Below are 18676 nucleotides of genomic sequence, written 5' to 3'. Positions count from 1 at the left end.
GTCTTCATGGACGCATTCCTCGTGGGAAGCCTCTCCTCCCTACCAGGCATAAATCAAGTCGTCTTTCTTTTGTAGAAACCTATGTGAGTAAGGGGAAGGAGTTTGGGAATAAAATTGTTTGTTTTTTTCTTTCTGACGAGACTAAAATCAACTTGTTTGTGTCAGATGGTATTAAACGAGTATGGCGACGACCAGGTGAAGATAATAGCGACAAATGCACCATGCCTTCCGTGAAACACGACGGCGAAAGTGTTATGCTTTAGGGATGTATGTGTGTGGTTGGTGTGGGAGGACTCACATTTATTGAGAGAACAATAGATTCAAAGCTTTATTGTGACATATTGCAGAAAACAATGTTGAAAAGCATCATGGAATTAGGAAGACATTCCAACAGGACAATGACACTAAACACACTTCAAAGATGACGACTAAGTCTTTATCAGATAAAAAGGTAAAGGTATCGCCTTGGCCTACCATGTCACCTGATTTAAACCCAATAGAGCATCTGTTGGGTGTTTTGAAAAGGAAGGTCGAGGAGAAAAAAACCCCGCAATGTAACACAGTTGAAAGACATCATTCAGGATGAATAGAGGTCGATTTCATTGGTTATATGTAGAAATGTAGTCGACTTTATGTCCAGAAGACATAATGCAGTCATTGAAAGCAAGGGCGGTCACACTAAATATTGAGTATAGTAAATAATCCTTTAGGGTGTACATATTTTTGTATCGTTTGAAAATTAATATTTCGTTCATATCTTTGAAAATGTTTAGTGTTTTGTGGTTCCAAATTTGTATAATGTTTGCATGTTTAATATATTTTATTCAGTATGAATTTCGTTCGATTTTATCAGAGAAATAGCAATTTTACTGAAATTATTTAGGGGTGTACATACTTCTGTGGGATACTGTTCGTACGTACATACATACATGCATGATGGCCGTCCACTTGTGGTCGAGGAAGACCATTGCTGACCTTCAGGAATATTGTGTGCTCTAAGACTAACTTATATTTTGCATCTGTGGCTTTGTTGGACACATACATACATACACACACACACACACACACTGAACTATTGAGAAATCTGCAATTACTCTATCCAGATTACAAGTTCAGGTTTATACCTGTAGTTATTGGGACACTGGGATAGGTAATACACTACCTAAATACCAATCTTGAGAAAGTAGGCTTCTCAAAACAAGAAAGGAGAAAGCTGATTCGAAGACTACAGATCCAAGCCATCACTGGAACTGAGAAAATCTGTAAAACTTTCCAGAAGTTTATCATTTAAATATATATGAGTATGTCTAGAAATGCAAGTGTATGCATGAGAAAACATAATAAAACAAAACACAAATCTGCACGCATACATACATACATACATATCCTGTTGGTGATGTTGGAATTCCAATGAAGGAGCCTTGGATCTAGGTTTGAAACCAGCTCTTTCTCAATTGGCAAGAAATCTTGAAATAAAATTGAATAATGGCATGCATACATACATACCCTGTTGATATTGAAACTCCAATGAAGAAGCCTTCGATCTAGGTTAGAAACCGGCTCTTTCTCTATTTGCAAGAAATCTTGAAATAAACTGAATAATCACGCACACACACACACACACTCACTATCTCTTATCTTTTACTCGTTTCAGTCATTTGGCTGCGGCCAAGTTGGGGCACCGGTAACCATATTTATTATCCCCGTTTCCATTAACTTTTTCCTTGTTTTAAAAAAAAAAATTGTATGTGTTCTTTTCGATAATTTTTTTAAAAAATTATAGCCCTCGATTTCGACTTCTATGGTGACTTGCAGAATCAATCTACCATGTGAAGGGATTTTATGTAAGGATATGGAATGTTTATCAATGTTTCCTCAAAATTAAATCATGTTGGGAAACGTAGACTCAGTTTTGCAGTTTGAAAGAGAAGGAAAAAGAAAAGGAACAGTTTCTAATTGGCCGGTGGAGGTTTGCTTTAGCAAGTATGTGATTAGAATGAAGAATTAAAGTTGTGCTGTGATATGAAGAAGCGAAGTCTCAATTCTGGGATATATAACTACAATTAAAATGAAAAGAAAAAATGTTGGTCTACATAGCAGCACATGAACTTAGTTTTACTAGAGAAATTAGTTTGACACTTCTTATTTCTCCTCAGACAAAGGGCACTGGATCAACTTAACTGATAAGTTATGCTCACTTGATAACAAATTCTGGCGATCTTTGATTATAACGTACCGCTTTCATTTTGTCAAACAGAAGTTAGTTTATTTGGCAAACAAGGAAGTACTTTGTGTTGCAGTTAGTTTGTTTATCGTGAAGGATATGTATGGGTGCAATTAATAATTATTTTTATGCTGTTACTGCTGATGATTTTATAGGTTGTTACTGTTGTTAAAATATTTTTGTCTACTTACAATGGAACCTGTATGAGGTCGTTTGATCTGCTTGAAATCGCGGTCAGTTCTCCCTCTACTCATTGTCACTTATTTTAAACAATATAACGAACAACAAAATTCTAAACGATCTGACATGATTAAACATTCCTATCCTTAACAATACAAAATAAACACCCTAATATATACAGCGATCGCCATAATTCTTTTGGATTTACTTTTCGTATTACTCTTAATAACTACGGCACCCATCTAAATGATATACCTATTGAAAATTATTCCACTATTGAATATTAATAGAATGTTAATTAAAACTTGATGAGAATTATAATTAAATAATCTGAAAAAGTTTTAAAATAAAATGACTACATTATTTATTATTAATAGAGAAAATTCTTATCAGAGAAAATACTTAGTGTAAGAAACAATTTTATTATGTATCATAAGAATCGTGATTAAAAAGAGATTATTTTATCAACCACCGGGTATAACAATTTTCTGTTTGTGAATCAATGAAAGTTGATCGATGTAATTCACTAGTTTCTTCACCTTTATTTATATCAAATTTAGTCAAAAGAAAACTATGAACTTTTAACAAAAACTGATAGTGAACATGATTCGTAATTAATTGCTAAGAATGACGACAACAGATGATAAGCTTTTCATTGTGTTGTCAATAAAGGATGAAGAAATTTATTTTTTTACTTCGATAAGATAGTGTTTTCCGAAAAACACCAGTGCTGTTTATTCACTGTCTGTTTCATATTACATAGTTAACGAAATCAAAATTTCGTAAAGAGACAGAATCGTAAGGGTGAACAAAATATCACTGCTGTGTTCACTGTCAGTCACATAATGTTTACCTAATTTTGTTTTCATGTGACACATACGTCTGTGACATTTCCTATATTTTACTAGCTGACAAGAACAGTCCAAGTCAATACTACATACACACGACTTCGCATATCAACTTCTAAACTGTTAGGTCTCTCATTTTCAAGTAAATTTAATAATGGCTGGAGATTTAACTAGCAGTGGGGCTCAGTACCCAACAATGGTAAGTTTTTAACACTACATCAGTTTAATATTCTCATGTTTTTCGTTATTTTCGTAACTGTTTACAAACAAAATTGTTGTTAACTCAATATGAACAATTTTTATACTTTTAAAATGTTAGACGTTCACTTTAAAAGATAAACACCATTCTCAATTTACAAACATAGCTCTTAAGTACTCATTTTTTATATAGTTATACTCTTGGGGGTAAATTTTTAGATTAACACCCGCACGATTTTCACTAGGGTGTTAGGGTTTTAGGGTTACGGTTAGTGTTTTAGGGTTAGGGAATTCCGTCCCTAACCCTAAAACCTTAACCCTCACCCTAAAACCCTAACCCTAACACTCTAGTGAAAATCGTGCGGGTGTTAATCTGAAAATTTACCCTCTTGTGCTAGAGTCGGCGCTACACACTTGGTAAACTGGGAGCTCGCTTAGGGTGCGAAAATCTGGGGCACTGCACAAATTCTGAGCAATTTGGACAAAATTTCTTACACCCCCCCCCCCCCCCCCCAAACAAAATAACATCCCCACTCTTTCATGAAATCTCAGTAATAGAGTGGGTGAGAGTCACTCGCAAAACAAAAGATGATGGAGGGCTGTTGTTGAGGTGGGACGGAGAAGACGAGAAGGTCGTGTGATTTTATGATCAAACAAATTGGCGTGAAACATTTAAGATTTTGTTATATTTTACCTGGTGATAGACATAATAATAATATTTATTGTGCGCAATTATAATTTTTCAACAACGTTTTTCACAGGTGTAAAGAAGGTCATGGCGGAATGAATTTACATTAAAAAAATTGTTAAAGGAGACGTACAGTGTAGGACTGAAGAGGGAACACATTGTAAAGCTAAAGAGGGGAGCACATTGTAGGGCTGCAGGAGGGGGATGCACGATGTAGGGCCGGGAGAAGACAGCACACATTGTGCAACTTTCTGAATACTTTGGCACAGACCCTGCTTTGATGAATTTTATCTCTTGTGGGCTCCATAAAGAGAGGGTAAAGGTTTTAGGAAGAAATTACTGCAAGTGATGACAGATATTTTCCCTCCCAGTTTCTTAGCTGGAACAAATAAATTGTGTGCTGATGATGGCCCCTTCATAGCTAGATATACCTGTAACTGATGCACCAGTGTTTGCTTGTCCTTGAAAATTGCAACAAAAGTAATGCTTTTCATCTATCAGGTCATCCCATAAGTTCTGTCCGATTTTACATTTTTTTAAATTGAATGAAATTTAATAGTATTTTAGAATGTCTAATAGAATTAAAAATTATTTTTATGCATTTATGTACATTTAAACTAATTAAATATTATTTTATAGAATAATAGTTAAAATTTCTTTGATTAAAACCCTTTCTAACATGGAAGTATCTAAAGAGCATTTGAGGCGCATAATGTTTTATGAGTACAAAAAAGGAAACTCTGCAGCCAAAGCGACTCGAAACATACATTCAGTTTATGGGAAAGAATGCTTGAATGAAAGAACTTGCAGAAGATGGTTTGCAAAATTCAAAAGTGGAGATTTCAGCCTTGAAGATGGAGATCGAACAAGATGTCCAGTTGAGTTTGATGATAAACTCCTTGAGGTATTACTTGAAGACAATCCTGCATTATCAGTTGAAGAATTGGCAATAAAGCTTAGTTCAAACCATACAACTGTTCATCGTCATCTTCAACATCTTGGAAAGGTTCCTAAACTTGGAAAATGGGTGCCTCATGAATTGTCCGAAAGCAACCGCAAATCCCGAGTTCATATCTGCTCTTCTCTCCATTCTCGCGAACTCATTTCACACTTTTTGGATAGACTTGTGACTGGTGACGAAAAATGGATCTTCTATCAAAATGTTAAATGTCATAAACAGTGGCTTGGTAAAAGGGAAAAAGCTCAACTACAACCAAGAAAGGAACTTCACGGGAAAAAGGTTCTTCTCTCTATCTGGTGGGATTGCAAAGGAGTAATTCACTTTGAATTGTTACCACCTAATGCAACAATCAATGTTCAAGTCTACTGTCAGCAATTAGAGTGTTTGAACCAAGCTTGGAAGAAAAAAAACCCGCTTTAGTAAATCGGAAAGGAGTGATGTTTCATCAGGACAATGCATGACCCCACACTGCAAAGATCACATCATAGAAGCTGAAGAGCTTGGTTGGGAAAAAAATTCCTCATCCACCTTATTCTCCTGACCTTGCTCCTCCAGACTACCATTTGTTTTGTAGTTTACAGAATCATTTGGGGGACATAACTTTTGCAAGCCAGGGGGAGGTCGAAACTAACATTTCAGAGTTCTTCCCTTTGAAAGCAAAAGAGTTTTACATTGATGGGATTAAAAAGCTTGTAAATTGATGGAAGGAAGTCATAGATACATTGATGATTAAATTTCAATTAATTATAACATTTGATCACTTGTTTTCTTTATTCAAAATTTGGACAGAACTTATGGGATGACCTGGTATTGGTAAAAGGTTCAACTGTTTTGGTTTGAAAATCTACTGTCAATGCAGCCTGTTAATAGGTTCCACTTGTCATTAACCGTTTAGCCTAGTAATGGTCATATAGCAGCTTACCACTCTCAACATAGCTCTTTGCCTGTCCGTTGATATCTGTAAGGTCTTTTCAATGACAGGGATTAAGTAGCAGAGAGTTGTTAAAGCAGTGCACCATAGTCTGGTTTGCAACAATTTGTTGGTGATTAGATTAGTTCTGTCACCCTCAGCTGACCAAAACAGATTTAGATCACCTTGTGTTGTTCAGTTCAGAGCCAAGCTGGAAGATCTTCAAGATTAGGGGTTCTATCTTAGAATGTAAACAGTTTGCTTTTTCTCTCATTTTATCAACTCAAATGTATCACAAAATTCTCTCATTCTCTTTCTTTAGCCAAACACATGCTCTTATTACACCATACCATATTTTCCCTTACTTTCTACCATTTAGGGAGCTTCTTGGGCTAATGAAGGAGCCTCTACTTGGTTATTCAAGTAGTTAGAAATAACTACCAAATTACCTCAAATCACATTCAATCATCTTAGAAAAAAGTTGACTTGGGTGGTATTGGGTTCCCTGCATACAGGAAAGTCATTGATCATAGGCCTGCTCAATCAGAGCTGACCATGGGCTAAACAACAATATCAACATCTTAAACTAACTTGACCTATTAGAAATGGCAACCAAATCTCCTTTACATCATATCCTACTGTCTCAAAAAAGGCCGCACTGGATAATATAATCTGAAAAGAAAAAACAGTGGGATAATATCTTTGATCATAGGGGTCTATATATCTTCCATGAAGAGAAATTTCCAAATCATCCTGAAATGAAGGCATCATAACAGTTTCTTCTTTGAACTTTCATCATTATTTCTTCATAATCATCATTTAATGTCCATGTTCAATGCTGGCATAAGTGGGGTTGGACTATGGCATGGATTGGTTTCTTCATCAATAATTGTTGTTTTTGCATTTATTTTGTTACAAGTTCAGTAGGGATGCTGTATATCTTGTCGCCTTTTGTCTTGGTCATGCATCTACATGTCCATGAGACCAATATTCTCAGTCTGTTCCATCTGCTTTATCCAAAATTTTACTATTCTGGTACATAGCATAGTTACCATATTTATGCTTAAATGTTTTGAAGTAGGCTCTGCCAAATAGAGCTAAGTTCCTGCTTAAATGAACCTGTGAATCATATTTGAATCTCAGTTATAGCTAGGTATTTCACTTGAATTACATCATTAATGTCCTTCATAAAGCAACTGAATGAATAAATAATAATTTTTTCTACTATAGGCTCAAGGCTTGAAACTTTAGGGGAGGGGATTAGTTGATTACATCAGTCCCAGTCATAACTGGTTCTTATTTTATTGACCCTGAACAGATGAAAGGCAAAGTTGACCTCAGCAGTATGTAAGGCTGAAAGAGATGCCACTAAGCATTTTGTCTAATGTACTGATGATTTTACTAGCTTGTTGCCTTAACCTTCTAGCATTCAGATTATTCTTTTAAATCTAATGCTTATTTATTTACATTATTTTGAATTACTCATGCATTATCTTGTGCAGATTTCAATGACGTGATTGTATGTTTTTAGAATGACATTATTAGGTAGGTGTTAGAGGCTGGATCTGGCCAATTTGAATATAAAACAGGAAGAATATTTGGGCCAGATATGGTCGGTTTAAGTGTTAAAGGGTTAGATAAATAGATAAATGATAATGATAAATAAATAGGTAGAAAAATGACTGTATGGTTATGAAGCTTGCTATGCAACCGTGTGGTTTTGGGTTCAGTTCCACTGTGCAGTACCTTGGTCAACCAAAGCCTTGTGAGTGAATTTAGTAAACAGAAACTGTGGAAGCCCATCATATAGCAAAGTTTATTCACAGCAGTGGGTTATGTACAATGTAAAATGCCTTGTGTAAGATTTCTGTAAAGAAGTTTTGTGTTATAGAGATGTCTATAGTGTGTTAGCAGTAAATGAATGCATGAAGATATGAGGTGTACTTTGTGTAAGGAGAAAGAGACTTGATAGAAATGTTTCTAGAAAACATGAGAGATAACAACATTGAGTTTGGTCAATCCTGCTAGCACACACAGATGAGAGACGCCAGTGCAAACGTGATAGAACCAAACTACAAGCCACTTAGAGAAACTAAGTAAAGGAACATGGCCACAGCCACATTATATATGTGACAAATGGACGTAGTAGAGGGAGCCTGTTTGAATGTAGTAGAGGGAGCCTGTTTGAACGTAGTAGAGGGAGCCTATTTGGACGTAGTAGAGGGAGCCTATTTGGACGTAGTAGAGGGAGCCTATTTGGATGTAGTAGAGGGTGCCTGTTTAGACCTAGTAGAGGGTGCCTGTTTGTTTGGCCAATCGCAGACCAAATGGAGCTGTAAACTTATAATGTCGTTTGAGCCTACTTGAAGTTAAAAATGTATGTGTTTAGTAATGCTAGTACAGTCATACTACAGTTCTGTCTCTCTCGATTAGTTTTCATCACATGTCTCTCTAGATCACTTTTCTTCCTGTGTCTACTTCAGCCTTTCTCTTCCACTTTGATCACTTAGTTCCTTCCACTTTGATCACTTAGTTCCTTCCACTTGGATCACTTAGTTCCTTCCACTTGGATCACTTAGTTCCTTCCACTTGGATCACTTAGTTCCTTCCACTTGGATCACTTAGCATTGTCATCCAAATGTCATCTTCCATACACATCATGTCTGTACCAGCAATCATTTTTGTTTCACATGTGGTATTTATTTACTCTTAAGCCCAGTTTTTACTCTCAAGTCATTTGTGCTCTCTTCTTCTTCATCATCATCATCGTTTAACGTCTGCTTTCCATGCTGGTATGGGTTGGACGATTTGACTGAGGACTGGCGAACCAGATGGCTGCACCAGGCTCCAATCTGATCTGGCAGAGTTTCTACAGCTGGATGCCCTTCCTAACGCCAACCACTCCGAGAGTGTAGTGAGTGCTTTTACATTCCACTGGCACAAGAGCCAGTCAGGTGGTACTGGCAACTGCTACGCTCAAATGGTGTTTTTTACGTGCCACCTGCACAGGAGCCGGTCCAGTGGCACTAGCAATGACCTCGCTCAAATGTTTTTTCACGTGCCACTGGCACAGTTGCCAGTAAGGCAACGCTGGTAACGATCATGCTCAAATGGTGCTATTTACGTGCCACCAGCATGGAAGCCAGACAACTGCTCTGGCAATGATCACACTTGGACGGTGCTGTTAGCGCTCCACTGGCACAGGTGCCAGTCATCGAATTTGGTTCAACAGGTCTTTGCAAGCAGAGTTTAGTGTCCAATGAAGTAAGGTATGAATAAATGGGCTGGCTACACCCCTGGCAGAAGCCACGAATTATGGTCTCACTTGGCTTGCCAGGTCTTCTCACGCACAGCATATTTGTATTTTATATTTGGTATGAAGTTCTTATTCCCTTTCAAATATTGAGTTTGGCTGATGTTTTGGAATTCTAATACCATTACATACATCCAACAAAAAAAAAATTATGGTTAACAATTGAAAGATTTGAAATGAAGGCAATATTTTTAACAGGAAGTCCTTTATCATTGGAAAAGTTTTAGTATAATCAGGGAAACAGTGAGCCACATGTCTTAAAGAAATGACACCTGACTTGGTACAGTATTGGTACGGCTGCAGTTACTGTTGTTGTTGTTTAATCCCAGATCAGTTGTGACTGATAGTGGAGGTGCAATGGCCCAGTAGTTAGGGCAGCGGACTCGCGGTCATAGGATCATGGTTTCGATTCCCAGACCGGGTATTGTGAGTGTTTATTGAGCGTAAACACCTAAATCTCCACGAGGCTCCGGCAGGGGATGGTGGTAAACCCTGCTGTATTCTTCCACCACAACTTTCTCTCACTCTTACTTCCTGTTTCTGTTGTGCCTGTAATTCAAAGGGTCAGCCTTGTCACACTGTGTCACGCTGATTATCCCCGATAACTACGTTATGGGTACACGTATCTGTGGAGTGCTCAGCCACTTGCACATTAATTTCATGAGCAGGCTGTTCCGTTGATCGGATCAACTGGAACCCTCGACGTCTTAAGCGACGGAGTGCCAACAACAACAACAAGTTGTGACTGAGCAAATTTTAGGTGAGAAGCATTGCTATTGCAACCATTTCATCTTATTTTCAGACACTATCCAATTTATCTTTCCTTTATTAGGTTGGCTGGGTGTGATTTGAGGGCGATTTAACTGCTATTTCTTGCAGGTTGAGTGTTATATTATGTAGTTAAAGTTGCTGATGCATGAAGGCAGTATGATATGTTATCCCAGTATTGACAGAATAAACAAAGAATTATTAGACTAACCAGTGAAAATGTTTGAAAAATTTGAATTAAAGAAATTAAAGCTATTACCAGTAAAACTAATTGCTTGAGCAACTGCACTTGAGTTCAACTGTGAATATCATAAAGTGGAGAAACTGAATAATATTCAAATTTAGTGATTCTGTCCACAGACTGTATCATTTATTCTGACAGATCATGCTTAAACACTTGACATAGCTTTTAATAGAGTCTCAAGAAGCATTAGTGAGGATGAGATTCTTCCTGTCATGTTATCCATACAAACATGAAATCTAAAAATTTTCTTTCTTTTTCTTTTCTCTTTTCATTTTGGCAGATCTTTTCATTCTGTCTGGCAGATCCTGTTTCAAAACATTTAAGTAGAAGTATGCCAACTTTATATGTACCAGAATATGTGTAGTGGTGTATGAAGAAGGTGTTACGATTAATATTCACCCTAAAGTCATCACCATCAATTTTCAATATACTAAACCTTATTTCAACAAATTTCATTTGTTTTCCTTTTTTTTCTTCTTTAGTTAGAGAGATTATTGTTTAAAAGTTAGCAATGCAATAGAAATGGTAATTGAAGATTAAAACAGACTAGATTGTAGGCAATAATGTTGCTGACCTCATTTCGTTATTTTAGAGTTGGCTGGTTATTAGGAAACACATCAAGCTTTAAAAATTATGATGACCTATCCTAGGATGATGAAAAAACGAATTGGAAATGTAAAATAATGACTTGTTGTTGTTATGTAGTATCATGTCAGCTTTTTAATTAGATCTGTGTGCACCCCAAAAATCTCTTGTCCTATATATGCCTCTGCCTGGCTAATGGCTATGTGCACAGGCAATCTTACATGATGAAGTTTAACCCTTTCGATACCAACTCACCTGAAACTGCCTCTGGCTCTGTACTACAAATATCCTGTTTTCAAAAGTTCTGAATTAAAATCTTCCACCAAACATTAGTCATAGTTTATGTTTCTAACACTAGCTTAAATTATAACTAAGTTATTTTACTAAATTCTTTGTTCTATTTAGAATTAATTGAAAGAACCACCGAGCATCTCAGTAGAAATATAGTAATATGTTTGATATTCTTGGCATGTTCACTCTCCATTATTCATTGGTAGGTTCTGATACCAGCCATAGTAGAGTTTAGCAGGGTATCCTCAGTATAACAGAGCAGTTGTTGTTCTTGGGCTAATAAAGCTATTAATGCTGCTGCTATTTTTGTGTACATGTTATTTTTATTATTATATTTGAATGTTGTTGTAATGTCCGTTTAAGGATGATTGTGCATGTGGTGACACTGACTGCAATCATTGAAGTCTGCTGCAGAAACAAATTCTGTCTCCTCATATATCCAGCTTATCTTTCATATTCAGTAATTTTATTTCAATGTGTATGTGGTTTGTTGGCGCTGTTTTCTACTTTTTAAACTGATGGTGCTCCAAGATGTGTGTGTGTATTATATAAAGATATGTATGTATGTGTGTGTGTGTGTGTGTGTGTGTGTGTATATATATATATATATATATATATATATATGGCACCTTGGGCAAGTGTCTTCTACTATAGCCTCGGGCCAACCAAATCCTTGTGATTGAATTTGGAAGATGGAAACTGAAAGAACCCCATCATATATATATAAATATATATATATATATATATATATATTTGTAAAGTTAAGGAAGCTATTAACTTTGCAAATAAATGCAGGAAATTTTGATACAATATAAAGGACATAATGGAAATTAGTATGCACAATTCAAATTTTGCAACACCACTACATCACATATGAAAAATGACATCGCTTAGATGGCAGCCATTTTTGGCTTTGCACGCCCGTCCTCTTTCCAAAACTTGCACCATAACACTCTCAAGAATTTCAGACCCCACTTCTCTGATTTCTCTATTGATGTTTTCCATCAGTTGCACCAGGGTATCTGGTTTGTTGATGTAAACCCTCTCTTCTACGTATCCCCACAAAAAAAAAAAAAAAAAAAAAAAAAATCTGGGCTAGTCAAGTTTGGGAAATGTGAAGGCCATTCAAAGTAGACCTCACACATCATTCCAGCAAAGTGGGGCAGCTGCTCATGCCACAAGAGGAACAATGCAGTTGCTATGGCAGTGCTTTGGAGAGAGAATAATCTCCTGCTATGGCAATGTCAACTGGCCTTCATGTTCCCTAGACCTGACTAGTCCGGATATTTTCTTGTAGGGATACCTGGAAGAGAGGGTTTACATCAACAAACTGGAAACCCTGGTGTGACTGAATGGGAACATCAATATAGAAATCAGAGAAATGGGGTCTGAAATTCTTGAGGATGTTATAGTGGAAGTTTTGGAAAGAGCATGGGCGTGTGAAGCCGAAAATGGCTGCCATTTAAGTGATGTCATTTTTCATATGTGATGTAGTAGTTTTTCAAAATTTGAATTGTGCATATTAATTTTCATTATATCCTTTATTTTCTATCAAAATTCCATGCATTTATTTGTAAAGTTAAGGAAGTTATTAAAAATTGAAACCTATCAGTGACTTTTGGGACACCCTGTATATCATCATCATCATCATTTAACGTCTGCTTTCCATGCTAACATGGGTTGGACTATTTGACTGAGGACTGGGCAAGCCAGACGGCTGCACTAGGCTCCAATCTGATCTGGCAGAGTTTCTACAGCTGGATTCCCTTCCTAACGCCAACCACTCCGAGAGTGTAGTGGGTGCATTTACGTGCCACTGGCATGAGGGCCAGTAAGGCGGTACTAGTAACAGCCACACTCAAATGGTGTTTTTTATGTGCCACCTGCACAGGAGCTAGTCCAGCAGCACTGGCAACAACTTCGCTCGAATGTTTTTTTCACGTGCCACCAGCACAAGTGCCAGTAAGGCGACGCTGGTAATGATCACACTTGGACGGTGCTGTTAGCACCCCACTGGCATGGGTGCCAGTCATTGAATTTGGTTCGATTTCGATTTCACTTGCCCCAACAGGTCTTCGCAAGCAGAGTTTAGTGTCCAATGAAGGAAAGGTTGGCATGGGTGCCAGTCATCGAATTTGGTTCAATTTCGATTTCACTTGCCTCAACAGGTCTTTACAAGCAGAGTTTAGTGTCCAATGAAGGAAAGGTACACATAAGTGGGTTGCTGTACCCCTGGCAAAGGCCACGGGTTATGGTCTCACTTGGCTTGCCAGGTGTTCTCACGCACAGCATATTTCCAAAGGTCTTGGTCACTAGTCATTGCCTCGGTGAGGCCTAATGCTTCACCACCTCATCCCAGGTCTACCTGGGTCTACCTCTTCCACAAGTTCCCTCAACCGCTAGGGTGTGGCACTTTTTCGCACAGCTATCCTCATCCATTCTCGCCACATGACCATACCAGCGCAATTGTCTTTCTCACACACCACAACTGATGCTTCTTAGGTCCAACTTTTCTCTCAAGGTACTTACACTCTGTTGAGTGTATGCACACTGACATTACACATCCATCGGAGCATACTGGCTTCATTTCTTGCGAGCTTACACATGTCCTCTGTGGTCATGGTCCATGTTTCACTTGCCATGTAGCATGGCTGTTCGTACACATGCGTCATACACTCTGCCTTTTACTGGGTAGAGTCTGGTGCAATCCTCTGGCTTGCCAACTCCTTTCAAACCATGCAACCTATGTCAGTATGGTGAATGGAAGTTAATGATGATGATGATATATATCTACAGAGTGTATTGGGTGTCCTTTATGTGTCACCAGCATGGGTGCTTTTTTTTTTTGTGTCACCAGCACAAATGCCTTTTACGTGTCACCGGCACTGGTCAACACAGTTTCACTTAGCTTGGCATGTCTTCTCAAGCACAGTAAATTGCCAGAAGTCTCAGTCACTTGTCATTGCCCCTGTGAGACTCAACAACTGAAGATCTTATTTCATTCGAAATCAGTAATAATTTAGTTGATATCTTTTTTTTTTAAATTTAATTTTATTTCACTCTTTATAATCATCTGATTTTGTCCATTTATAAATTTCAGTTGGGACTAATATACGTTTTTAACTTGATTGTTGGTACTGGAGCTCTTGCAATGCCTAAGTCTTTCCACAGTGCTGGTTGGCTGCTGAGTATCATCTTCCTTGTTATACTAGCATTCATTAGGTGAGTAGAATGAATGATCCTTCTTTTTATATTTTGAAATATATTTTCTGTGAAATTAATATTCTAAGTGTATATCTTACAGTTTAAATGTTTACTGGCATGAAATTTAACATTAGTGAATAAAAAAAAATTGCACAAAGATTTTGTATAAATTACCCATGTAAAGGAGAAAGAGGGTGTAGAATGATAATGGACCTTTAGTCAGTGCCAGTTTTTAGATTTGGAGTTGAAAGATTCTATAGTTAAGAGTGTGTTAGGAAACAATCACTCACAAACGTTCCACTACAATAAGTTACTTTGTGATAAATCCTGTAGGTAGAGTGTTTCACCAGGAGATTCTTGTAACATTTTGTGTCATAAACTTTTCTAATATTATGATTAGAAACAATTTTGTGCCATCATCAGAAATCAGTATTAAGAGCACTATAGGCAACATGCTGGAAGAGATGAAAGAGCACTGGATGAAGTTATCTTTCAAAATTTCATCTGGTCTCTCTGTGTCAGAATTCAGATTCAACCAGTGTGAATTTTCTCTTTCATACCTAACATGTTCTACACTGAAACTATTATCTCTTCCATGTAATGTTACTGCCTTAATAAAATTAACCAAGTCCATGCTGTAAAGTTTTTTGGTTATAGAAAGGACATCCAGTCATAAAAAAGAAAAACATGCCCAAAACCTGACAATTTACAGAGTAGAAAAAAAAGAATGAGCTGATTTTTATCTCTCTTCCTGTGTGTGTGTCAGATGACAAAAACTACACCATGTGGTGAGACACTGAGACTTGCCCAGCATAGAAAACAGTTTCAAAGTGATGACTTATTCATATCTAAGATAGAAATCAAAATCAAGAGTAGCAAATATTTCACACCGAAATTGGGTGTTGTTAAACTATAAACTTAAACTACATCTAAAGAACGCGTTTTTAAAATATTCTGGCAAAAAGCGGAAAGAAATTTAACAAGATCCCAAAGAAACTTTTATTTATGTTGTTACACTAAAAGAGATAAACATAAAATGCAAATTAATAATAATTATTAATTAGAATTTTTTGGAAGCTGGTTATATATTTACCGATTATATATATATTTTTTCTATAAGCTCTGTTGTAAGACACAGTCCTGTCTGTGTGGCAAGAACTTTGTTTCTTAGCTATGTTTCTGGATTTAGCACCAGTGTGTGACACCAATATCTCCTACCATAGCCGTGTGTGTGTATGTGGCTGTGTGTTTGTGCTTGTCCAAAATCTGAATAGGTGCCATTACAAAGGGATTTTCTCTATCGAACACACCACAAGAAGTTTTATCTTACCTCCCCCATCTTTCTCCCACTATACACGTTTGTGTATGTATACAATCCCCCACAAAATAAAAATACATATACATACAATCATACACATAAATACAAAGACCTCAACCAAACCACTGTCAAAAATAATTGCACTTTTAACCTTTAACCATTCTAGCCAAAATACTGAGTACTGAATTCTTTTACACGTTACACATTCATTTGGGCCTTTTGCTTTTATCATTTTTTGATATTTTTTGCTTTCTTTAATACATGCATACATACAAAATACACTTTATTGAAATAATAAAGTTTCCCCAAAATTAAACACACACTCACATATATATATATATATATATATATATATATATATGGGAGAATATACAAAAAATAACAACAGACGAGGACAGGTGGTGTAAATAACAAAAGTATATATTAGTATGACGCTCGGGAATACAGAAAGTCTTTGACGTTTCGAGCTACGCTCTTCAACAGAAAGAATACGGAGACAAGGAGAAAAACACGGAGAAAAAAAATTGAATAGTGTTCAGTCAACGGTCAATCATAATATATACGCACATATACACTATAATGCCTTCTTGTGTTAGACAGCACTCCCACTCACCCTCCAGGTTTGGAGGATGACTTAGTTGAAGAGTTTGATTTTATTCAGGTCAAATACCTGCCATCTAACACAACTCCTCTGATACAACCAATGGACCAACAGGTCATTGCAAGCTCTAAGAAACTTTACACAAAAGCCCTGTTTCGAAAGTGTTTTCAAGTCACTAATGACACTCAGTTAATTCTCAGAGAATTTTGGAAAAATCATTTCAGTATCCTAAATTGTGTTAATCTTATTGATAACTAGCAGAAATACCCGGCTTTGCCCGGGTTAAAGAGAATAATGAAATCTAAAAACGCCGTCTAGACTACGCAACCCTCAACTGTTAGTAGCTATGATACCATATTTCTACATTAATAACTCTCCAATCCATGCCAGCATGGAACATAGACATTAAGTGGAATGCCAGTCTCTCATCTAGGAGGGCCTTGAAATCAATGTTACCAACTGGGGACTATGTGTGTCGTAGTGATAATAAAAAGACCCAAAGGAGGTCTGCAACGAAATAATTTTACTCAACACTTTGCAAGTGAATCAGTGGAGGCAAAGATGCGTCTCATTTACTTGACAATTTATGCACCACATTGCAGAAATCACAATGAAAGTATATCTGAAAGGGTAGTCTTGCACTGTTGTACCGTTGAATTACAAATAATGCTCATCTGTTATGTTAGGGTTAAAATTTCATCAACATCAAAAATATATGAATTTTCATGGGAGTTATGGCCGTTATACATAGAATATAATTTCCAAATTTCATAAAGATCCGTTCAGTACTTTTGACGTAGTTTTGGATAAGAAAACAAATGACTAATGTGTGTGTTTGTGTACATGTGTTTGTGTGTGATGGGTGTATATATGTATAGATATCTGTATGCATGTATATATATGTATATATGTGTACATATTTCATGTACATCTATATATATATATATATATATACATCTACACATGTGTATACATATACATGTATGCATATAGATCTATATCTATATATATATATATCTATGCATATACGTGTACATATACATCTCTTTCTATCTCTTTTTCTCTTTCTCTCTCTTTCTCTCTTTCTCTCTCTCTGAAAGTATCTGTCATTACAGTATCGAAATGTGATTGTTTCAGTTAGTGGAATAACGTGTACATATACATCTTTATGTATACATATACATCTCTCTTTCTCTCTTTCTCTGAAAGTATCTGTCATTACAGTATCGAAATGTGATTGTTTCAGTTAGTGGAATAGTTTCATTTTTAAAGTGAAAGTATTTGACATGAGTGTCTTTGTTTCACTTTTGACACGTAATACTTAAATAGTGGAGGAGATATTATGTTGCTGTGGGCTCGAACTCTGCAAGAAGTTAAAATGTTTTTTGACTAAAACACAACTGGAACCCTAAGTAAGGCATCTGTAAAATTTGAATGAAATTGGTTGTGTAGTTCTCGAGTTTTAGGGATTCACACAGACAGACAGACACACACATTCTCATTTTTATATATATAGATGCTGTCGACCTCCAAGCCCATAGTTTTTCCCATAGAGACAATATCATCAACAATAACAATTTCCTCAACAGCAGCAGTACTTGTAGCTGTCTCAAATCCCTCAAAGTCTTGTTCTGGTACACAGTCTGGCCAAAGTTTCCTCCATGCTGAATTCATGGTTCTGTAACTCACTTAGTTCCATGTCAGCATGGAGGAAACTTTGGCCAGACTGTGTACCAGAACAAGACTTTGAGGGATTTGAGACAGCTACAAGTACTGCTGCTGTTGAGGAAATTGTTATTGTTGATGATATTGTCTCTATGGGAAAAACTATGGGCTTGGAGGTCGACAGTGGAGATATTGAAGAGCTGGTGGGAGATCACCATACTGAGCTTACCACCGAAGAGCTCATACACCTTCAAAATGAACAGCAAAAGACTTTGGTTGAGGAAATGTCTTCTGAGGAGAAGGAAGGAAAGAAACGTGTGCTAAATGGGGTGATGTGCAAAGTTTTGTGGAAAAATGTCACCCTGAGCAGTAAACCTTTTCAATGACAATGTCATGTCTCATTTTAGAAAAGTTTTACAATGCAGGCAAAAACAACATTGGACAGGTTTTTATTGAAAGAAAAAAGAAAAGAAACTCCAGAAAAAGATTTACCTGAACCAAAGAGACAGAGGAGGGAAGAAACCCCTGAAAGACAGTTATCAGAAGTTTTTATGGAAGGGGACTCCCCTTCTAAGAAATAACACACTTTTGTGTGTTATTTACAATTTGAATAAACGTTTTTATATTAAAATATATAGTTTAAGCATGTAAATAAGCATTCATATGGTGCTTGGAAAT

At 36.7% G+C, this 18676-nt stretch overlaps 1 protein-coding gene and 1 pseudogene across 6 annotated transcripts in view; both read left to right on the top strand.

Moving 5' to 3' along the window:
- LOC106882875 (putative sodium-coupled neutral amino acid transporter 12) overlaps positions 1-18676 on the top strand; it is a 73144-nt gene that overhangs the window by 20550 nt on the left and 33918 nt on the right. For 4 of the 6 annotated variants that reach the window (XM_052972180.2, XM_089361652.1, XM_052972172.2 and 1 more), the window contains exon 2: positions 14311-14432. In XM_052972180.2, coding sequence (XP_052828140.1) covers positions 14362-14432 — 71 coding nt within the window. In that variant the 5' untranslated portion in view covers positions 14311-14361. Of the gene's footprint in view, positions 1-2886; positions 3452-14310; positions 14433-18676 lie in introns of those variants that run through there. The other 2 variants (XM_014933678.3, XM_089361664.1) reach the window with 2 other exon arrangements.
- Positions 18031-18629, top strand: LOC149137835 (uncharacterized; annotated as a pseudogene).

The sequence above is a fragment of the Octopus bimaculoides genome, chromosome 1, assembly GCF_046866305.1.
Source record: "Octopus bimaculoides isolate indiv1 chromosome 1, ASM4686630v1, whole genome shotgun sequence".
Classification (NCBI taxonomy): domain Eukaryota; kingdom Metazoa; phylum Mollusca; class Cephalopoda; order Octopoda; family Octopodidae; genus Octopus; species Octopus bimaculoides.
This window is presented reverse-complemented; position numbering and strand designations above follow the sequence as displayed.